Source organism: Oenanthe melanoleuca, chromosome 13, assembly GCF_029582105.1.
Source record: "Oenanthe melanoleuca isolate GR-GAL-2019-014 chromosome 13, OMel1.0, whole genome shotgun sequence".
Classification (NCBI taxonomy): Eukaryota; Metazoa; Chordata; class Aves; order Passeriformes; family Muscicapidae; genus Oenanthe; species Oenanthe melanoleuca.
In genome coordinates, this window is record NC_079347.1 from 10,438,864 (window position 1) to 10,458,632 (window position 19,769).

The following is a 19,769-nucleotide window of genomic DNA, read 5'->3' on the forward strand; positions in this document are numbered from 1 at the left end:
AAAGAGACAGTATTGTCATTACTCTGTCCCTGAGCTCCCAAGCAAAGATACAGCTGCTCCCACACAGTCAAGGGAACCAAAGAAAATCTCTGTCAGTGTAAAAATCAAACCATGGAACTGTAGAAACCCATAAACAACTAAAGGCAAAGCACAACTGCTAATCAGTCACCCTCTGACACTAATCGGAGGGAGGAAAAACAAAACCAATACATCTGTAATTAAAAGAAAGTAACACAGCCCTGGAAGTACTGAAAGCCAGGAACTTTTGGCTCTGCCTTGGAGTGTTTCTGAAGCTTTGGGCAAGGCAGACGACCCTTGCTTAAGACCTATATCTCCTGAAGAGCTGCTGTGAAGATGGATCACCTCCTGTGGTAAGGCATTTGAAAGAGGGACCTTACAAAACTGCATTTTGAAGCAAATGGTTTGAATGTATCTTTTCATACACTTAGAAATGTGTCCCAGCAGCACAGTAACACTGAATTGTAATGCACTCTGCTGTACAAAGCAATCTAAAACATAGTTGCATTGTGTGTTGCTCACTCCACAAGCTGTGCATGCATTTGGCATTGCAAGTCTAATTAAAGAAGGATATCTCTCATATAAACAAAAGTAAATACCATAAGGGCTGACAGAAGTGACTGTAACTACACTCAAATGAATTTCCTGAGTTTTGTATAGACTAAGTTTGATTCTTTAGTGTTCTTCGCCTCATTTCTGACTTTGAAATGGCCATTCCTAGAGGAACTGTCACTTTGTGCTACATAGCCTGGTCATGGCCAGCAAATTTCTCCTGACTTTATCCTTCTCTGAGACACCACCTAAATTCCAGCTGACATTCCTCCACTGCTGTGTCTCCACTGCCACCTCCTGAACAGGAAGGAAAATTAACTTCTTTCAATCCTGCTTTTCTTTTGAAAGGAGTGGTTTTGAAAGCACTTTGTTCAGCAAACAGAGCAGGAGCTGAAATTGCTTTGCAATCTGCTGTCTAGAGAGTATATAAAATAAAATATTCTATAAAATAGACATGCTCTATAAAATCCATTGTAAGGCTTTTGCTTCAGAGGGAAATTTCTTTATGTATGCTTGATATGAAGGTTCAACCTTTATACACTGCATTTCTTCTTCAATAGGGTCCAATTAATATCTTTTGATAGATTTATTCCTCCTTCAACTGTCAGCTGAAAGTCTCTGATTGAAATCAGTAAATTTTTACAGCTCCTATTCATTCTGTTTTCACAATGTACTGTAGTTATTTCTACTTTTTCTATTCCAGGCTGAAGATCCTTATTCCTAACAAGAAAGAAACAAAATATCCTGGAACCTAAAATTTTCCTGCTTCCAAATGTAGTAGGTTCTGAGACTCTCTTCTTCTAATTTCCTTTTTTCCCCATTAACTGTGACTTCCCAAAATTGTCCCTGAACTGCTATATCCTGTTAGAGGCCCTGTCATCCATTTATCAGGGGAGAGCAAATTAGCAAAGGCAAAACCCAGTAAAAACTTAGAAGAGGCAGCAAGGCAAGAAAGGCAGACAGCAAGGTCCTGTCACATGCCAACTTCTCTGCCCTGCTAGGAATACCAGCCACTGGTTTGTCATCAGCCTTCCAGCAAGAAACTTCCCATAAAATCCAGATGGTCTTCCTAGACACACCCCTTGGAATAAGAAATTAGAGAAAAATTGTAATTATGTAATACTCAGGTACATGGACATTTTCTGCTTCTTAACAGGTGCACATTCACTCTCTGTAAACTTTATTTTATGCTTCTTTTTTCTGCTGTTTACAATCTGAAAGAATTCCTCAGTATCAATTGGGAAAACACTTAATGCTTGGCAGATATTACTAGTTTTTTATAAATAATAACCAATCATTTAGGTGCTAAATGAGAAACAGTGAAGCAATGGCACCAAAGTCATATTTGGCATACAACACAAATTATGAGGTTAAAAGATTTTTAAAAATACAGGGGGCAACAAACAGATATAAATGCTCTATATCCTAGTTTCTGTTCTTAAAACAAACAAACAAAACAAAAAGAGGAACAGGATTTCCACTCTATTGCAAACCAGGTTTAAATGGCTGTCCTGTTGGCAAATGAAGTTTAATGAAAATGTTAAAACCACAAATGCAAAAGTATGCTCTCATTTAAAGCAATTTATTAATGTTATTGAGGACTGACATTAAAAAGGCAACAACACTCATTAAATTAAAAGTACATTACATCTTAGTCTGCATTTTGCTTGAGCTGCGAAACCTTGCTGTATAAGAGGTCATTGAGTTCAGGAATTTTTCAGTTTACCCATTAACCTTCAGAGATTGTGATTTTCCCCAGATAAAACAGTGAGCTCCTAAATCTGAAGCATTTCAGTTCAACTTTTCGCTGTTTGGGGGTTTGATTTTCCCTGTGCAGTCCAGCACGGAGCCCGCACTAACTGGGACACGGGGCTTTACCTCGGCCAGGCCGTGACTCAGCGGGATCCGCCGTCCCTCCCACTCGCGCTCCGGAATGAGGCAGGAACCGCACAGCAATGCATGCACACGGCGGGGGCACTGCCAGGCTGCAAGCGCTCACAGATAAAATATTTTATTGGTTTTTTAACCGTGAGCATCACACAGGAACGGCTCGCACAGCCAGGCCTAACTGCATAATCAACCCACGCACCAAACTGCTTAAACGCCGCGTTTGGCGAGTTCATTAGAAGGAACTGGTTGCCGCCTGGGACTGACTGGTGATTTCTGCACTGCTACACGCGTTTGATGAGGCACCAGAGGAGGGCAGGCCCTCAGCTCTGGATTGGCCTCTGAACTCGCCCTCGGTGCTTGAACGCCTCCACGAGGATGGCTTACACAGCCATGAAGATTTGGGTAAAATCCATGCCCAGCATGTGGAATGGGGTGGGACCGGACGGGACAGAATAGAATGGGACAGCACAACACAAACACCACCGGCCCCCCCACCCTCAGAGCCGCCGCCATGACGGCAGCACCGCCTCAGGGGCGGGCCGGGGGCGGGGCCTCGCCTCGGCTCTGCCGGCCCTTACGCTGTGCGTCTGACGTCACGGCGCACAGACGCCGCGAGAACGAGGGAGAAGGAGGAAGGAGCTTCTCTGTGCTCGCAGCCGCCATTTTGTCTGTGCGCGCAGGGCGTATACGGAGCTCGCTCGCTTTCTGTTCCAGTTGTAAGTATTAAGGGCAGCCCTTCTTCGTTCTTCTTTCACCTTCGCTTTTTTCCTTACTCCTTTTTTTTTTCCGGAGGGGTCGAAGCAGCGAGGAAATGGAGGGGCCGCAGGACTGGGGGTGGGGTGGGAGAGCTGCTTGCGTTGTCTCCGCGGCGCGGAGCGCATCAAGCGCTGCTCCGGGAGGTGTTGAGCGGGGGAGGATTCTCGGCACAGGGGCTCTGTCGGGGTCTCCGCGGAGGAGCGGAGCGCTGGGGCGGGCGGAGCTGGCTCGCCGGGCCCGGCCGAGCCTGGCGCCCGCCCAGGTGGCGGCGGGGACCGGCCCTTCCTCCCCTCGGCCCCGGAGCCTCCCGGGGGAGCGCGGCGGGGAAACGGGCCCGGTGCCCCTGCCTTGGGCTGCCGGGGGTCACCTCCAGGATCTGCGGTGTCGGACTTCGGCCATCGCAAAGGAATAAGCCTTTGACCTCCTCTGCCTGCCAGGATTTTGGGGAGAGGCATTAAGAAATTGCTGTGTAGGCAGCTTTAGGGCAGGGCTTTCGTGGCCCTTGTGTGTCTGGATCTGTTCAAAGGGGAAATGGCTCCTGCTTGAGGAGCCTTATGGCAAAATGTGGGAGTGCAAGCTGCCTGTGCTATGGATTAGTTCCACATGCTACGGAATGCATATGTTCGTGGCAGCTGTCAGTATTACATAAGTGAAGTTCTCCGGCGCATAAAATCAGATAGAGCACGGTAGTTAAAAAGGTGGCTTCTACCTCAAAATGGACTCTGACCCATTCTGGCCGTTTCCTCCTCATTTAAATTTACTGGCTCCTTTAGGGACAGAATTTGTAATTTTTACCTTAATTTCACTAATGCTGTGTGCCTTTGATTATAGCTAAGTAGCAGTTAGTCTTCAACAAAGCATTTTCTCCAGTTTCCTCCTTGCCTCCAAGCCCTGCTCTGCAGGACAGTTTAATGGTGATTTTATTTAAATAGTTGTTCGTTACAGAGCCTTAGTGCAACCTGCCTTCTGCCAGTTAGAAAAAAGAAAAAAAAATTCTAGCAACCATAAGTAGAATTTTCAGTTCACCTATAACTGAATGGAGCTCTGCACCTCAAGAGTAATGAAACCTGAGTATGCTTCAGAACCTGAGTTATGTAAAGTGAAAATAGAGGAAAATGGCTTTGGGGCTGTGTAAGAAGAGAGGAAATTAAAGTATGTAAATGAAACACCAAGTCGGTTTTTATTTTTACAGGTGTTTTTGTTTGTTATTTGCTGCATTAATGTATTTCTTTTTTATTAGAATCTCATAACTGAGTAAGATTTTGGGAATCATGACTCACCCAAAATGTATATAAGGCACTTATTTTGCACAATTTGTTAATATGTTTTTGGTTTTAAAAATTTTCTTCCAGATGTCTGTAGTTTTATTAGTTGTTGTTGTTTTTTTTTTTTTTTAAATACCAGCTTTTCACACAACTGAAAATACCAAAAAAGCCTTTTTTTTTTCAGAGTAGGCCTATCGCTTGCATGTTCTAGGAGTTTCCATCTCAATGCTTCTCTTTTGTATAGAAGCATTGTTCTCTGTAAATTTACACGGATTTGCACAATTTACACATGATTTACAGTCATGATTTTTCTACTCTGTTGCTGTCATTGTCTCTAAACTACTGTTCTCACGGTCACTGCTTACTGCAGAAACTTTTTATTATCTTGTATAAATTCATTCTTTGGAATATACTGGAATAGAAATAGAAAGTTATTCCTACTTTCAGGAAACTCCTGCTGCAGATGAATAAACAAGTAATAGTTGGTTTTGTTGCGCTCTTTAATTCTACAGCTGTGTTTTACTTTGCCTTTTTTTTTTTTCAGTTGTGCATGTACCTGTTTGAACAAAGAATTCCTGCACCTAACATCCAGCAACAGAAGCTGGTGGGTTTTCTCTTTGGCAAATCAGCTGAACTGTAGAACACTCACAGTCCTGCATGCTACTAGGGTGCAAAAGTTGTGACTTGGCTCCAGGTGCTCCAAAGTTGTGTTAACCCATCAGAGTTCACAGTAGTTTTTGCTAAAAGTGACTGTTTCCTGGTGGTCTGTAAATAGTTTAATGAGAGAAGTTTTTAGATTGATTGTGCATACTTGATTTTCATGTAGTAATCTTTGCAGTACAGTAGGCCTAAATCCAAGTAGGTTTTCTTGTTAGAGGGTGTTTGGAGAGGAAGGTTTCTTCCATTAGAAGGCTCTTTAAGGATACTATTGTGTTTAGTCACTTGAGAGTTTATTTAAAACAGGCTTTAATGACATGTTTGAAGCTATTAAATGAAGATGAGTTGGCCTATTTAGTCTTGATTTGTGTTTCATAACAGCGTGAGTGTTGGGATGTGGGAGCTTTGTCTGCTCTCCAAACTGAAATAATGAGGGAGCTGAGGAAAAATGGGTGGTTTTAATTCTGTCACACTGGATAAAACTACCATTATTGACTTACACCTACATGTGTGTTTGTTGATTTTTTAAAAAAATTACTATCATTGTATTTTCCAGTGGGAGATGAGGCATTCAAAGCAATCTCATTGTCCTGAGTGGGACGACAGAAGGAGCTGGGAGCAGAGGAAGCACAGTAGCAGCCGCAAACGCAGAAAGAGGTCCCACAGCAGTGGCCAAGAGAGCAAGCACTATAAACCCAGTCGCATTTCAGAAAGGTATAAGACTAAACTGAGCAGTGCAAATGTTTCTTACCATGGCTGAAGTAAATGTGTTTTTGGGGTAGGAGGTTTTGAATGCCCAGACTTGTCAGTTCCTTATGGTTTGACTCACTTAAGACAAGCCTGATAACTAGTTGTTAACATCTGAACCATTAAATAGAAATTCTTGAATAAAAGCAAGTAAATGTTACTAGTCTGTCTCAGTTGTGTGAGTTAAATATCGGTATTGAATACAGTCAGTGTTAAATTTCAAGTGAAGAGGATGCCTTTTGATTTAACATGAACAAAAGGAGAAGGTTTGTTTAATTACTTAACTCAATGGTAAGTATGAATTTCTCTTACTAAGTTGGAAGTGATTTGTGTTTTCTTCCACATTGCTTTCACTGGAAAGATGTATTTTTCTGTTTTGTTTTGGTTTTTTTTTTCCCTTGAAAACATCCAATGGAATTCTTTTAAAAGTTCATGCTTATTAAAATGCTGGAAGGAGTAGGCCTACAGCAGTAGGGGAACTCTGTGCCTCAGCAGCTTTCTCAGTGGTCTGTTTTCTGTGCAAAATCTTCGTTCTAGATAATCTCTGAGGTTTTAATGTTGGTTGCAGAGCATTTAGAACTATGCTATTTCTCTCAGTCTCTAGATTTTATTTAACACCTGGAGCTTTGAAAGCATAGGAGGGATGATTTCTGTATTGAAAGTGGTTTATCGTGTGACTTAATGTTGTAATGAAGTTGCTCAGTATATTTTAGGAAGTGTTTCTTTCTCCTTTTTAAGTCTGAGTTTTTTCCTATGCAATCTGTGGACAGATTGTATATTGTTGATGTGGATGGCTGCCATGTATTTGAGACTGACAATGTTGTTAAATTCCTAATAAAGTAACATCAAAAGCTTCACTATTTTTGGGGAGGGATTCAATTAAAAAACATTTCTGCTGTAGAGACAGATACTGTGTAACTCAGCTCAGGTCACTTATCTTGTTGGAACCTCAAGTTTTTGAAGTGGAGAACATTCACTTAAAATATATTTTCAGTCATTATTTGGACGATAGAGCCATAAATGAAAGAGACCATCATGACCGGAGATATGTTGAGGAATACAGAAATGACTTCTGTGAAGTGTATGACCACAGGCATTATCACAGAGACTATGAAAAGAGTCACCATCATCACTATAGCAAATCCTCTGGTCGGAGCAGGAAAAGTAGTCATAAAAGGAAGCATAAGAGACATCATTGCTCCAGTCACCAATCGCATTCGGTATGAGTAATTTTTAACTTTATTATTAATGAATTAGTGGTAATAGACTTTCTAAATGACTGCTAGAGCTGCAATTCCTGATCCACGGTACTTTAAGAAATACAGTATTAAAAAAGGATTTGTATTTATTTGAGTCTGTTTGTGGAGCATGTAAATATGTTGTTAGTTGAGGTTCTTGGATCAGTGTTGGGTGGGGGGTGGGATCATCAGTACTAGTTGTACACTGGGGATGTAGGTGGTTGGTAGTCAAAATCACTGGGATTGATCTGAAAAATGTTGTCTTGAAATTGAAGACAGGTAACTGTCCTGTTTTGACGTACAGTTGTCACTTAGGTTTGCAGCATAGTGAACTGTTTTTTCAGGTAGATTGGGATGCTATCCATCCTATTGCTAAAAGTAATTGAGATGACATGCTTTTTAACATGAATTGAAAGTATGAATGTGCATGTCTGGTAAATTGATGTGAACAATTCTACACCTAATTCCAGAAAGCTTTGATAAGCCCTGTGCCCAGCTAATGGCACCTAATGTCCTAGTGAGATGGGTTAAGTCTGCTGCTTGCCTTCTTTGAAGGTGTGCTCTCTGAATTTCTCATGATTGTTGTGATGCCCACTGATGCATCTACAGTTCCAGGTGTTTTATACCACTCTTCTGAAGTAGAACAGCAAGATGTATTAGATTATACATGCAATTGAAGGACTTCCGAGTAAATTTTTCTCCCCTCTCTAAACATGGGGGAAGTAAAATTGTTTACGTGAGTGGATGTTTTAAGAATAGAAACATTTCACCTGACTGAGAGCTTAGGTATGTGAATAAATACTGGCTTTTGCTATTTGCTAGCAAAGTATTAGAAATAGCAGTGTTGCAGTCTTAATCTGTCTTCAATTAAGCCACTGTTTGAGAGACAAAATTGTGTTGTTTTTTTTCTGTTGCTTGTATCACTTTAAGTATTTATCTGAAAATCTGTTCCTTGCCATGTTTTTCTTCTGTAACATAAACTGTGCCCTGTGAATTTCTGGGGACTGAATTTGAAATTGCTCCTGCCAACTGTTCGTGGCCTGGTGTGTAACTGAATGCCTGAATATCTCCCCGCTGAATGAATTGCGTATTCTGCCCTGAATTCACTCTGATATATTGATTGGCTGGACGATCTTGGTGCCGTTTCCAGAAGAGTCACCGAAGGAAAAGATCCAGGAGTGTAGAGGATGATGAGGAGGGTCACCTGATCTGTGAAAGTGGAGACGTTCTAAGAGCAAGATGTATAGAACATTTTTCAACACTTTTAAAAAACTTTTCAGAAAAAAATCTGTTTAGAATAGTATATCAGAGGAGGGGGGCTAAAGAAATCTCATTGCTCTTTTTGTTCTGTTTTTTTTTGTGCTTTTTTGTTTTTTTGCATATCTTCTTTTCTGTAGAACTTAAATACTGTGGTGAAAAAGTTCCAATTAGTAAATGAACTTGAGATTAGAACAAGAGATAGTATTTTGGCTAACTGTTTTCATGACTCGTGTCCAATAAAATAATGCATTCTGATGCTGAGATTTAAAATAATTATGCTTTTGTAATGGCACATTTTTAAATCTACATTAATATGTTCATTCTCCTTTAAGTAGTTGTATAATTCTAACTTACCTTTGTTCTTTTTAGATGAAATTGTTGCAACTTTGGGAGAAGGAGCTTTTGGAAAAGTAGTGGAGTGCATAGATCATGATATGTAAGTGTTGGGTTATCTTTATCAGTGGATCTCATGATAAAAGATACTTAGGTCAGAAATTAAAGCTAGAAGACATTTTATTTAGAGAGTTGAAATCCAAATGCCCTTTTTAAATGATTAAGAACTGTTCCATTTTTCTGTTTCTGTTAAGTGCTGCTGCTGTAACTGGAGAATATGAGAGCAGCTAAAGAGTGCAGAATTAGGTTGGGAGACTTTTAATGATGATGCAGTGAGATACTGAGAAAGTAGTTTTGGTTCTTAGTGGAAGCAGTTTCTGGAAAGCAGTTGCTTGGAATTGGTTGAGCTGTAAATTGCTTTCCTCAGTTTTTGTAATTAAAATTATCCTTTAAATTTTTTTTGTATCAACAGTAACCTAGTATTCAGTAGTTTTAAAATGGAATGATTGCTTCCGTGTGCTGGCATGTCTGGTGAAGGAGAAGAAAATTGTATTTTCATTAATTCTCTGTTTTTAGAACTCAGACTGTTTTAACTGTATGTTTTATATCAGCAGCTCTATGACATGGTTTTAGTACCTTTTCCTCTACCTGGTTTATTTGTTCTGTCATTTCATAGGTTGAGTCTTGTTCTGGAGTTTGTGTTATGAGGGCAGAGGGTGTTCTGAATTGAAATTGAATTTTGTTAGAATTGAAAGAGCTCTGCAGAGACAAAATTGAGAGCAGATTGGATAGAAGGAGCTGTATCTGTGTTCCCTTTAAGTGACAGACTTGCAGTCTGAATGCATGCAGGCATTCAGTGCAGGGCAGTTTTCACTGGTGTGAAATGCTCACAGTCCAAACTTCAGAAATTGCTCAATTCCCCTGATTCCATAAGAGCACTGGAAAAGAGCCAGGGCAAGTTATGCAAGTGGTTGAGAAAAAAAAACCATCAAATTTTCATAGTATTTTTGTTCAAATGAGAACTTTGTTAATTTTTTAATCATTCTGCTGGCAGATTACCAATGTTTGTTCTACTTCAGATGAGATAATGAGAAGTCATTAATAAAGCATATACTATAAGTACTTGAAAAAGGAAAGATCAGGATTACTTTATTTTTTTATAAAAAACTGTTCTGGTTGAGTGCAGCATGCTTAAATCAAATTCCTCTAATCCAACTCATAATTCTCCATGACCTTTAATCTTCCTGTCTTTCCTTTATTAAAATCAAGCTGCTTTGGGGTTGTTGGTATTTAACAATAATTGATCCAGTTTGACATGCTTTACTTTCTTTTCAAGGAGAGGAATGCATGTAGCAGTTAAAATAGTGAAAAATGTTGGTCGATACCGGGAGGCAGCCCGTTCAGAAATACAGGTGTTGGAACACTTGAACAACATGGATCCAAGCAGCAATTTGTAAGTATGAAATTTGAGTAGTCAGCATACCAAGGATTTGAGGAAAGTAATTATTCAATAGATTTTAATTTTTCTTTTTGTTTGTTTTCTCTCTTAAGCCGCTGCGTTCAGATGCTGGAGTGGTTTGATCACCATGGCCATGTCTGTATTGTTTTTGAGCTACTGGGGCTCAGTACATATGACTTTATTAAGGAAAACAGCTTTCTACCATTTCATATTAATGACATTAGGAACATGGCTTATCAAATTTGCCAGTCTATAAACTGTAAGTAAATTTCAATACTCTTTTCAAATGTATGGATGTGTTTTGTTTTCTCCTTTAGGGATTTAATGTGTAAATGATGGAATACTGTTCTCTTTTTTCTTGTAGTTCTACACCATAATAAACTAACTCACACAGATTTAAAACCTGAAAATATCTTGTTTGTGGAGTCTGATTACATAGTGAAGTACAATGCCAAAATGGTAAGCTTGTTTTTTGTTTCTCCCAACTTGAATTGCACTGCTTCTGTCTTCACTGAAACTTCTCTAAAAAAAAACCAGCAAAACAAGACAGAGATAACAAGTAACTGAAGTTAACTTAAGGTTAACAGAAGAGGGAAAGAACTCTCATTACTTTGAATGGTCTTTACTCAGCTGTTCTAGGTATTGAGATTAAATCACTTTGTTACCTACTCTTCTTTCTTGGAGTGCTGAGCTGCACAGGAATTAAAGTATTTGGAGGAAGTGTTTTGTTGCACATTTTATGCTAGCTGGTACTTTGAAGATAATGTGATAGTGCCTAAGCATGCTTTTAAAAATTACTAACAGCATTTTAATTTCTTGCAGAAACGAGATGAACGCACTTTAAAAAACACAGACATCAAAGTCGTTGATTTTGGAAGTGCAACTTTTGATGATGAGCATCATAGCACATTAGTGTCTACGAGACACTATAGAGCTCCTGAGGTTATTTTAGGTCAGTAAAGACTGTTAAACCTTCTGTAAGTTCATTGCAGTTCATTCAGATGTCTTTACTTCATAAACTGGAGCATTTGCTCATGGTTCTGGTAATCAGTCAATTCTTAGATGCTGGTGGTAAAACTGAGAGTAAACAGTAAAAGAAATACTCTAAAACCAGAAACAAACACCAGGGTTTGAGGAGGGCATGGGGGTAAGTTGGGCATCAGTAAATGTGTGGAAACTGGGCATGTGCTTTGTGGGTTACAGATTTTGAGAATATGCTGAAAAATAAAACAAGTTGTGCCTATTTTGCAGCACTGGGATGGTCTCAGCCGTGTGATGTGTGGAGTATTGGATGTATTCTGATTGAGTATTACCTGGGATTTACAGTGTTTCAGGTATGTACATAAGCTTAAGTAGAATGTGTTTCTTACAGACTACTGATTTTAATCTTTTAATGACATGCACTTAACTATGTAAAAGGCATATAACCCCATGGGCTTTTAAGGATTCTGTGGATAGGATTGGAAAACCATCCATACAGGGAAATGTTACATCTTTGATATCTCCTTCAGAGTATCTAAGATGACCTTTTCTGGTATTTTGCATGAAGATAACTGTCATGATACTGTTGGAATTGAGTCAAGAAAACACTTGTACAATACTTGGTTTATGAACTGTTGTTCAAGGGTCATCCTAACTGTGGGAAATGTTGTATAATCTGCATTGCATAATCTGTTTTTAATAATTGAAGGTGACAGTGTTTAAAGATATTGTGACAGTGCTCTGGCAAAATCTTGTTTGCTGTTTGAGTGTTGTTACCAAGTGGCTCAGAGGAGAAAAATGTGCTAAGTCCTTTCATTGCTTTTTTCACACAGACTCATGATAGTAAAGAACACCTGGCAATGATGGAAAGAATACTGGGGCCTCTGCCCACTCACATGATCAAGAAATCCAGGTATGTTTATTACAGAAGTGGTAAGTTGCCTGGTATTTTCTCTTACGAAATAAATTGCAAAGTTGCCATTGTAAGCTATGAGTTGCTGCAGATCAGCAGAGATTCATGGGCTTTTTATTACCTTAAGGAGTTGACAGTAGTCTTTTTGCTGACTTTAGTATGAATCATCAGCCTCTTGAACTATAACTTGAGTATTAATGTTTCTAAGTCTTTAAAGCTAAGTTTGGTACGGTCACCAGGGCAGTATTATGGATCAATTTTTCTTTAAACTCTGAGAATACAGAACATGTTGTCATCACAATAATTACTGTGAGGAAGAAGAGGGTCCTTGCTTTCTAATGCAGCTGTCATTCTCTTCTGCTGCTCCTCCATATCCCTCAGACATGTGCTTCAGATCATCCTCTCTTCCTCTGAGATAACTCCATTCAGCTGGAGTTTCTCACTTCCATGGCAAGGAGAAGCAGCCAGCACAGGGTTCTCCCTTGACCCCCTCTGTGTCCACAATTTAGAGGTCCTGGGATTTGATGGTCTGTCTGCTTTCTTACATAAGCTGTCCTCTTTCCAGCTCATGTAGATAATTCTGTAACTCATGTTAGAGTACAATCCAAATAATTCTGGGTTGGGTAATGTGTGTTGTTTGTTACAGTTGTCCAGTTGTTTACAGTGCATTTTGAAAAACTGGAAGAAGCTTGGAAAGCAGCAGTTGCATTAGATTCAAGTAGTACTAAAAAATACCCTACTGTTCTCTAATTATTGTGGCTGCAGTAATAAAAAGGCAGCAGATCTCTGTGGATAAATGTGCACTAAAAGAAATGTTAGCTCCCAAATGCAGAGATACATGCAGGAACATTTAATAGTATTTAAAAACTTAATGGAAAGGCATCTGCTTGCTGTGTGCACGGACACCAACTTAGTGTTATTTTCTTTGTCCTGCAGAAAACATTATTTTCACCATGACCAGTTGGACTGGGATGAGCACAGCTCTGCAGGCCGGTACGTCAGGAGACGCTGTAAGCCTCTGAAGGTAGGAGACAGCATTTTTATTGCTCTGTTGGACTGCAGTTGTGAAAGCTCTCTCTAAAATACCTCCTGCTTTTTTTCTTTCAGGAATTCATGCATTGCCAAGACACAGATCATCAAAGTCTGTTTGACCTTGTTCGCAGGATGCTGGAATATGACCCAGCCAAAAGAATTACTCTTGATGAAGCCTTGCAGCATCCCTTTTTTGATCCATTGAATAAATAAATTTATATATCTTCTATGCTTCTTCAAGGAGATTTCCTAGACTGTGTCAGTCAGTCAGCAGAGGTTGCATGAAACTTTTGTAAGCTTTAAATTATTTTGTACAGTTAAGTCTGTAAATAATTACATATGTTTTGTATAACTGTTATGTTTACCTTGTTGAGCAGTTGTAGTCTTATGGGTATCAAAGTGAAAAATAAAGGTAATTTGCATTTTTGAAAGCCTGCACCATTCTCCTTTTACAGATACTGCTAGTGAACCCTCTGACTGTAGGTCAGAGCTAGTTAAAGGAGTTCTAAAAACATTCCCCAAAACTTCTTTCATAAGTCATGAAGGAAAAATCCACATGCTGTATATAACAGTTTGATGGCACTTTGAAACATGGTTGGAAACAGTGTATATCCTAAGTAGGTAGCTTTTGTGGGTCACCTTTTTCCCTCATTTTCTGTTACATAGCATGCGTTGCTCTCCAGCCAGCTAATTAGCTCCTGGAAACTTGTCTGATGCTTTCAGTGTTCAGTATTCACAGCTAATCTTTCTAGGTAAGGTCTGAAAAGTAACATTTCCTACTTTTAGTATTGTTTCTAGTCATTAAAGATGAACATTCTTGTGATAAGTTTTTATTACGATTGTACTACTGCAGAGAAATATGGCCTGCCACAGACTTGTGGCATATTTAATCTCTGCCAGTAATGAGGTTGTTCTGAAGTCTTCAATGTGCATTTCTGGGGAGCTTTATTTGTAGTTAGTGGTAAATGAAGTTACTTGGGAGCTGAGAAATGCTGGCATTGAGACTACAGGATGAAGGTGGCTGGATTCTCAGTTGTGATTCCTGTATCCTGGTACTGGGTTGAGAAAAAAATGGTGCAACTTTCCAAGACCCATTAATGTACTTTGGTAGTTTTGGGGTTTCCATGTCTATGAGTTGATGGATTTTTCTCCACCTCTCTTAATCTGTTTGACACTGTATATGGGTGGCTTGCTGAGCCAGTAGGAAGGGAGCCTTCCATGGAAAAATTCATTCTGACTGTAAAAGTAAGTTTTGGCTATTTATTTCAATCTTGACTTTACTGCACAAGTAGCAAAGGAAGGAAACTAAATTGTTTTGGCTCCACAGGAGCCTGGCTTGTTTTGTGAGTTAGTCCTGATGCACAGTAAGATTTTAAACTGATGTCGAGGAGCCTTCATTTGCAAGAGGCTCCAGACATGCATATCTCTGAGCTGGGGGTAGGATAGAGCTGGGCCCGGCTTTGAAAGCTTATCTTTGTTACCAGTGCCACCTCCTGGGCTTGATTACACCTCATCGTAGCCGCCTCCTTTCCTTGGATGTTGGTGTTGATGACATTGTTTCTGCTTGGCATGACAGAAACTGTAACAGTCTGTGCCATGTAGGTCAGCTCTGTAGGGCTGAGCAGGACGAGAGTAAGTTCTCTCCATAGTACTTTCCATCCCACAGCTTCAGAGGAGAAGCAAGGACTTGGCTGAGTGTATCAGCTAAGCAATGCAAATCAAAGGCAGATGGGGCAGAAAAGTTTATGTGCTGCTATAACAATAAAACTGTAACCATAAAACAGTTCTATCAAAATTAGGGAAAGATGGTGTGCTCTTGCTTACAGAGTGCTTCTAGCTGTTGATGTAGGTAGTGAAATTAGTTGTGCTTGGTAAAGGAGATGCAGCTTAGCCCTGCCATAAAGCCATGTTTAAATTTACTTTCCTTCTTCCAGTAAGTTTAAAAGCACTATCAGGATTAATGTGACACCTGCAGCAAGGTGCCAAGTGCTTTTGCAGGCCTTGCAGCATCTGCACCAGTGTTTGTTTGCAGGCACACGAGCCCAAGGCCCCTGGGCTCCCCAGGGAAGCTCTGAGCAGCTCCCCTGGGCAGGGTCTGGTGCTGCAGGGCTGCCCTCGGTTTCTGTCTTTAGTAGGGGATGGATTTTTATGTGCACACACCACCACCCGCCCTTGTCATCTTCATACCTGAAGTTTGTAATCTTTGCATGTTTGGATATCAAGCTATAGCTGTTGAATAATTAGCAGAGCATTCACATCTATTTCTGCACTTCAGCTTTCCAGCTACTGTACCTTCAAAATATGATCTGTGATTGGGTCAGCCAGGCAGACCAGGCTAACAGTGTGCATTTCCATAATAAGCCAGTCACACTTTTTGCTCAACATGGAGGACAAGACAGAATAAAGCTGTTTAAGTGAACTGCTCAGGCTTCATCACTGAAGTGCAAGGAGTGTAAGATCTAGGGCTCCAGAAGCTGATCAACGTGAGGGAAGAGTTAGCTCAGGGCTAAACTGCATGGGAAAGGGTTTTGAATTTCTGGGGCAGGAGCTCACCTTCTGCAGGAGTGATCAGTCCTACCTGTTCATTCAGTGTCTGGATATCAGGGCTGCCTGAAGGGCTCAGGTCACACAGGACAAGATGCTTTGTACCCACACATCTCTTACCAAAATCCTGGCACTGTGCGTGTTCCACTGCTCTCACCAAGTGTGTAACAAAAGTCTTGGCAAGGTCATACAAAGGACAGGGGGAAAGGAGGTAAGAAGGAAGGTCTCACAGAAAACTGGAGGGGGTTTTTTTATCTTTAGGATATGTAAGAGAGCAGGAACTGGTTGTCAGCAAATGCTGTGGATTTGCCTGATTTAACTGCTTTGGAAATAGCTACAAGAAGCCTGTGTCTATCCCTGTGTGCGTGTGTGTGTTTTATTAACAAACTTAATTGGAATCTGACATTGGTAATGTTACTGACATTGTAGCATTTCCTAACTCTGTCTTAGACTTCAATCATCTATCCTAAGTAAGAATTACTCTTCGAAGGGCAAATGTCTGTGTCCAGGGGGCAGAGGGTACCCTGGAATTTGTATACCATGTGCTTATAATCTAGGCAGGCATTAAGTTGCAGGAGGTTCTTTTATAGGTAAGTTAAGAGTTGTGATGCTCTGTGTAATAGCAAAGAAAAGTCACAACAGAATATGTGGATGCTCAGTTCTTATCTGTGAGCAGTTCTCTGTCGTTCAAAGGCTCACGAAAGTGAACGGAGCACTCCACTGAGATAACAGTGAGTTACAGTGCGTGGTGGGGTTCTAGGCACGGTCTCTTCTCTAAAACAGATGGTGCAGACGAGCTGTAGAGCCGAAGGTCCAAAGCTCCCGGCCGGGTGACACCTCTCACAGGTCGCACGCTCCAGGGGAGCCGGGGCCGGGCGCGGCCGCCTCTCTCCCGGCGGGGGGAGCCCGCTGGAGGGCGCCCGGCCCGCACCCGCCGCTGCCCCCGCCGCGGGCAGCGCCGCTCCCGGCACCGGAGCGGGACCGGAGCGGAGCCGGCACCCTGCGCTCCGGAGCGGCTCTCGCAGCGCCCCGCCTGTGCTGCGCGGCCGGGACCCCAAGGGGCGCGGGTCCGCGGGCGGGCGGGGATGGGGATGGGGATGGGGCCGGGGGGAGCGCTCCCCGCGGGGGGCCGGGCAGCGGGGGTGGGATCTGCTCCGCGTAATCCCCCATGGGGGGCGGCGGGCCGCGCTCGGAGCATCCCCCCTTCCCCAGTACGGGGGGAGGCGGCGGGGGAGCCGCCACCCCCCGCTTCCTCCGTTTAAGACCCGGGCTGGCGGGGCGAGCGCAGGAGAGCGGCCGCTCCGCAGCTCCGGCCCCACGCCCGCGGCGCGCACGGGGCGGCGCTGGATGCGCCGGCGGCGGGAGGCGGGCGGCAGCCGAGCGGGACCCCGCGCAGCGGCGCGGAGCGCGGCGAGATGAGCGCGGGCAGCGGCAGCGGCGCCGCGGGCGCGGCGGGCACCGCCACCTCCGCGCTGTGCCTGCTGCTCTCGCTCACCGCCGTGGCCGTGTGCCTGCTGCTGGGCGCCAAGACGGCCGAGCTGCAGGGCCGGCTGGCCGCGCTGGAGGAGCGGGGCGCCGCCGGCCACGGGCCGCTGCTGGACGCGCTGCAGCCCCGCGTGGAGCAGCTGTTCCGCGAGGTGAGTGAGCGGCGGCGCGGGCAGCGCAGCCTCGGGAACGGCGCTCCGGCCCCGCTCCGCCGCGGGGTTCGCTCCGTGTGTCACCGGCTTCTCCTCCTCTCTGAAAAATACTTCCTCGCTTTTACCAAACTTTCCCCTTTTTGCTGCCGTTTCCATGAATCGGGCGTAGGGCGAGGCGTGGCAGAGCCCACCTTGTTTAGAAGAGAAAACGCCCCAGGTGAAGGGCCGGCAGTCGAAGGTTAGAGGACATGCGACTTTCCCCCTTATTCTATTCACTGACGCAGGCAATCCGAGTACTTTAACTATTTATTTTTGGGATTTAATGGACCATAATTTCCTTGTTAGAAATTATGAGCATGATCCCCGCTATCTGGGCTGTCTGTCACAGAGTATTGTGGTCTGGCAGTGCAGAACTGATTTATGGCAAGCAGAGGAGACCCGTCGCTAGTTACTTCACTTTCAGTCCTGGGGTTTTCTGAAATTATTCAATAAATGTTTCTGTGCTGAGCAATTTCCCCTACTTGAAGAGCTATTATCCACACTGATGCCCTTCTCGGTGCCTAACTAAACCAAATCTCTGGGAGAAGTTGCACTTTATCCCAGGGTTATCTTTTTCCCGATTCTGGTGTTTAGGTTTGGGGCTTTTTACAGGCAAGGGGGACGTGAAGGGCTCCATCACTCAGGAAATGCTTGAAGATCCCGCAGTTGGTTTGCTGGATTTCTATAAACAGTAGTTAATAAAGTTCAGCAAGATTCAACACGGCTTGTGGGGCTGCTGAAGGGCACCCCTGAGTGATCAGTCCTGACATCTGGGGAAGATTTTACACTGGGAATTTATTAATGACCTGACTGGGTTGCAAAACATGCATTAAATTCGTGACAGCCATAAAGCCTAAATCATGCAAAAATGTATTTGTATGTGGAGCTGTGTGAAAGCTCTGGGGCTTTGAGCAGGGATGGAGGCAGTGCTGGGGGCAATTCCTCATGCTCTGTGTTGCTGTTAGAGCTAGGGCGAGGTATTGCTGGCACCACCACAGCATGTCCTTTTCCCTGGAAACTTGGTTGCATTGATGTGCCTCGATAAAAGTGAAATGTTAAAATATTTTTGTGAAAACCCTGAATACCAGACCAGGGGGGGTGCCTGTGAAGCATAATCACAGCCTCTAGTTAAGGTCTTTTCTCCAGTCAGGAATTAGCCTGCCGATTGTGGCAGTGGTTCTGTTCCAATTACTCCAATAAATGTGCTTAGCAATGGGAATGGTTTCTGTGGCACTGCCTAAGATCATGTGCAACCTCTTGCTGAGATTTAGTTAAGTGTGGAAAGCTTGTTTTGTACTGGGAATGCTCAGATGGAGTTTGTACAGGGGAAAATAAAGCAAAACCACATAATTGGGTTTCTAATGGAAGAGTGAGCTTGTTGAAACATTTCGTATGACCAAAATTTTGTCAATACTAAAGCAAATTTTGAATCAAGCAACAAATTCGAGGAGTCCATAGTAGTAATTGCACTATCTACTAGTGGTCATTTAAAATGAACCTCACTACGCTAAAGTTTCAGAAAGTGTTTCTTGCCCAAACTCTGTTACATAAGACTGCTTGATTGTCAAGCAACTCCTGCCCTTTCTGTGCTTGAGAGTTTCTGGAGAGCAAGAGAGTATTTCCATCGTCATGAACATCAACTGATGCCTGGGGTCAGTTTTTTTGTTGAATTCTGTGTTGGTCCTCCTTTGAAGTTTACCACAGTATTTCAGAAGTGAAACCAAAGCTCCATACACTCTCTGTGCATGACCCAGCATCCTTTGTTCTCTGCCACGACCCAAAAAGCTTTACTCCATGTAGCATTTGAGGGGTTTGCTGGCATAATTTATGGCAGAGCTGTGTATGGAGAGCAGCAAATACAACACCAGCACACTGGCTCTGTTCCTTTTGGTGCTGTTTGAATGTTTGGCAAGTAAAAGAGGATAGGAAATAATCAAGGAAGGGTAAGTGTGCAGTTAAGGTAATGAAAGCCAATTTGGACAACTGGGATTTAGTTTCTGGCTCTGGGACAGGCATCCGTGTAACCCTGATGAAATTGCTGATTTGACTGTGGCAGGACCTTGCCCTTCCCTTGGCTTGTCCCATTAGTGGGACATGCTGCAGGCTCCTGCTTTGACGCCCTCTGAAACGTTGCCAACAGCACGGTCCAGACGTGGCAGCATCTCCACTTGCTCTGTGTCAAAAGCACCAACTCCAAGTGTGCAGTTTTCACACTGGAGGGAAAATATTAACAGGAGGATTATAGAAACATCCAGTTGTTGTAAACAAAGCTGGACCGTTTCGTTCACAAAGGATTTATTGTCCACAGTGTCCAGATTAATCAGTTTCATGACAAGAACAATTCAATGGGAGAACAGAGGACTCGCTCCAGGATTCAGATCTCTGCTGTTCCCAGTGATGCCTGCTGAACTAAAAATGTGGGAGAGCTTGTTTTCATTTCCTCGAGCA

At 42.7% G+C, this 19,769-nt stretch overlaps 2 protein-coding genes across 2 annotated transcripts in view; both read left to right on the forward strand.

Moving 5' to 3' along the window:
* Positions 1-2,547: 2,547 nt before the first annotated feature.
* On the forward strand, positions 2,548-13,532 carry CLK4 (CDC like kinase 4). The gene is made up of 14 exons (XM_056502400.1): positions 2,548-3,176; positions 5,026-5,085; positions 5,695-5,852; positions 6,880-7,105; positions 8,274-8,364; positions 8,753-8,819; positions 10,053-10,169; positions 10,268-10,434; positions 10,540-10,634; positions 10,998-11,127; positions 11,427-11,509; positions 11,990-12,069; positions 13,006-13,093; positions 13,177-13,532. Exons 2-14 carry the CDS (start codon positions 5,032-5,034, stop codon positions 13,312-13,314), a joined length of 1,494 nt encoding a protein of 497 aa, XP_056358375.1. The 5' UTR covers positions 2,548-3,176; positions 5,026-5,031; the 3' UTR covers positions 13,315-13,532.
* A 3,513-nt stretch (positions 13,533-17,045) lies between these two features.
* The window catches only part of COL23A1 (collagen type XXIII alpha 1 chain), a 172,167-nt gene continuing 169,443 nt past the window's right edge, over positions 17,046-19,769 (forward strand). Inside the window, exon 1 of the mRNA XM_056502404.1 lies at positions 17,046-17,282. Within this exon, the coding sequence (XP_056358379.1) occupies positions 17,061-17,282 (222 nt within the window). The 5' untranslated portion in view covers positions 17,046-17,060. The remainder of the gene's footprint in view (positions 17,283-19,769) is intronic.

Coding starts and splice junctions, on each gene's coding strand:
- CLK4 (XM_056502400.1), top strand. CDS start 5,032: ATGTACCTGTTTGAACAAAGAATTCCTGCACCTAACATCCAGCAACAG. Junction 8,820..10,052: donor GAGTGCATAGATCATGATAT/GTAAGTGTTGGG, acceptor TTTCTTTTCAAG/GAGAGGAATGCATGTAGCAG. Junction 10,170..10,267: donor ATGGATCCAAGCAGCAATTT/GTAAGTATGAAA, acceptor TTCTCTCTTAAG/CCGCTGCGTTCAGATGCTGG.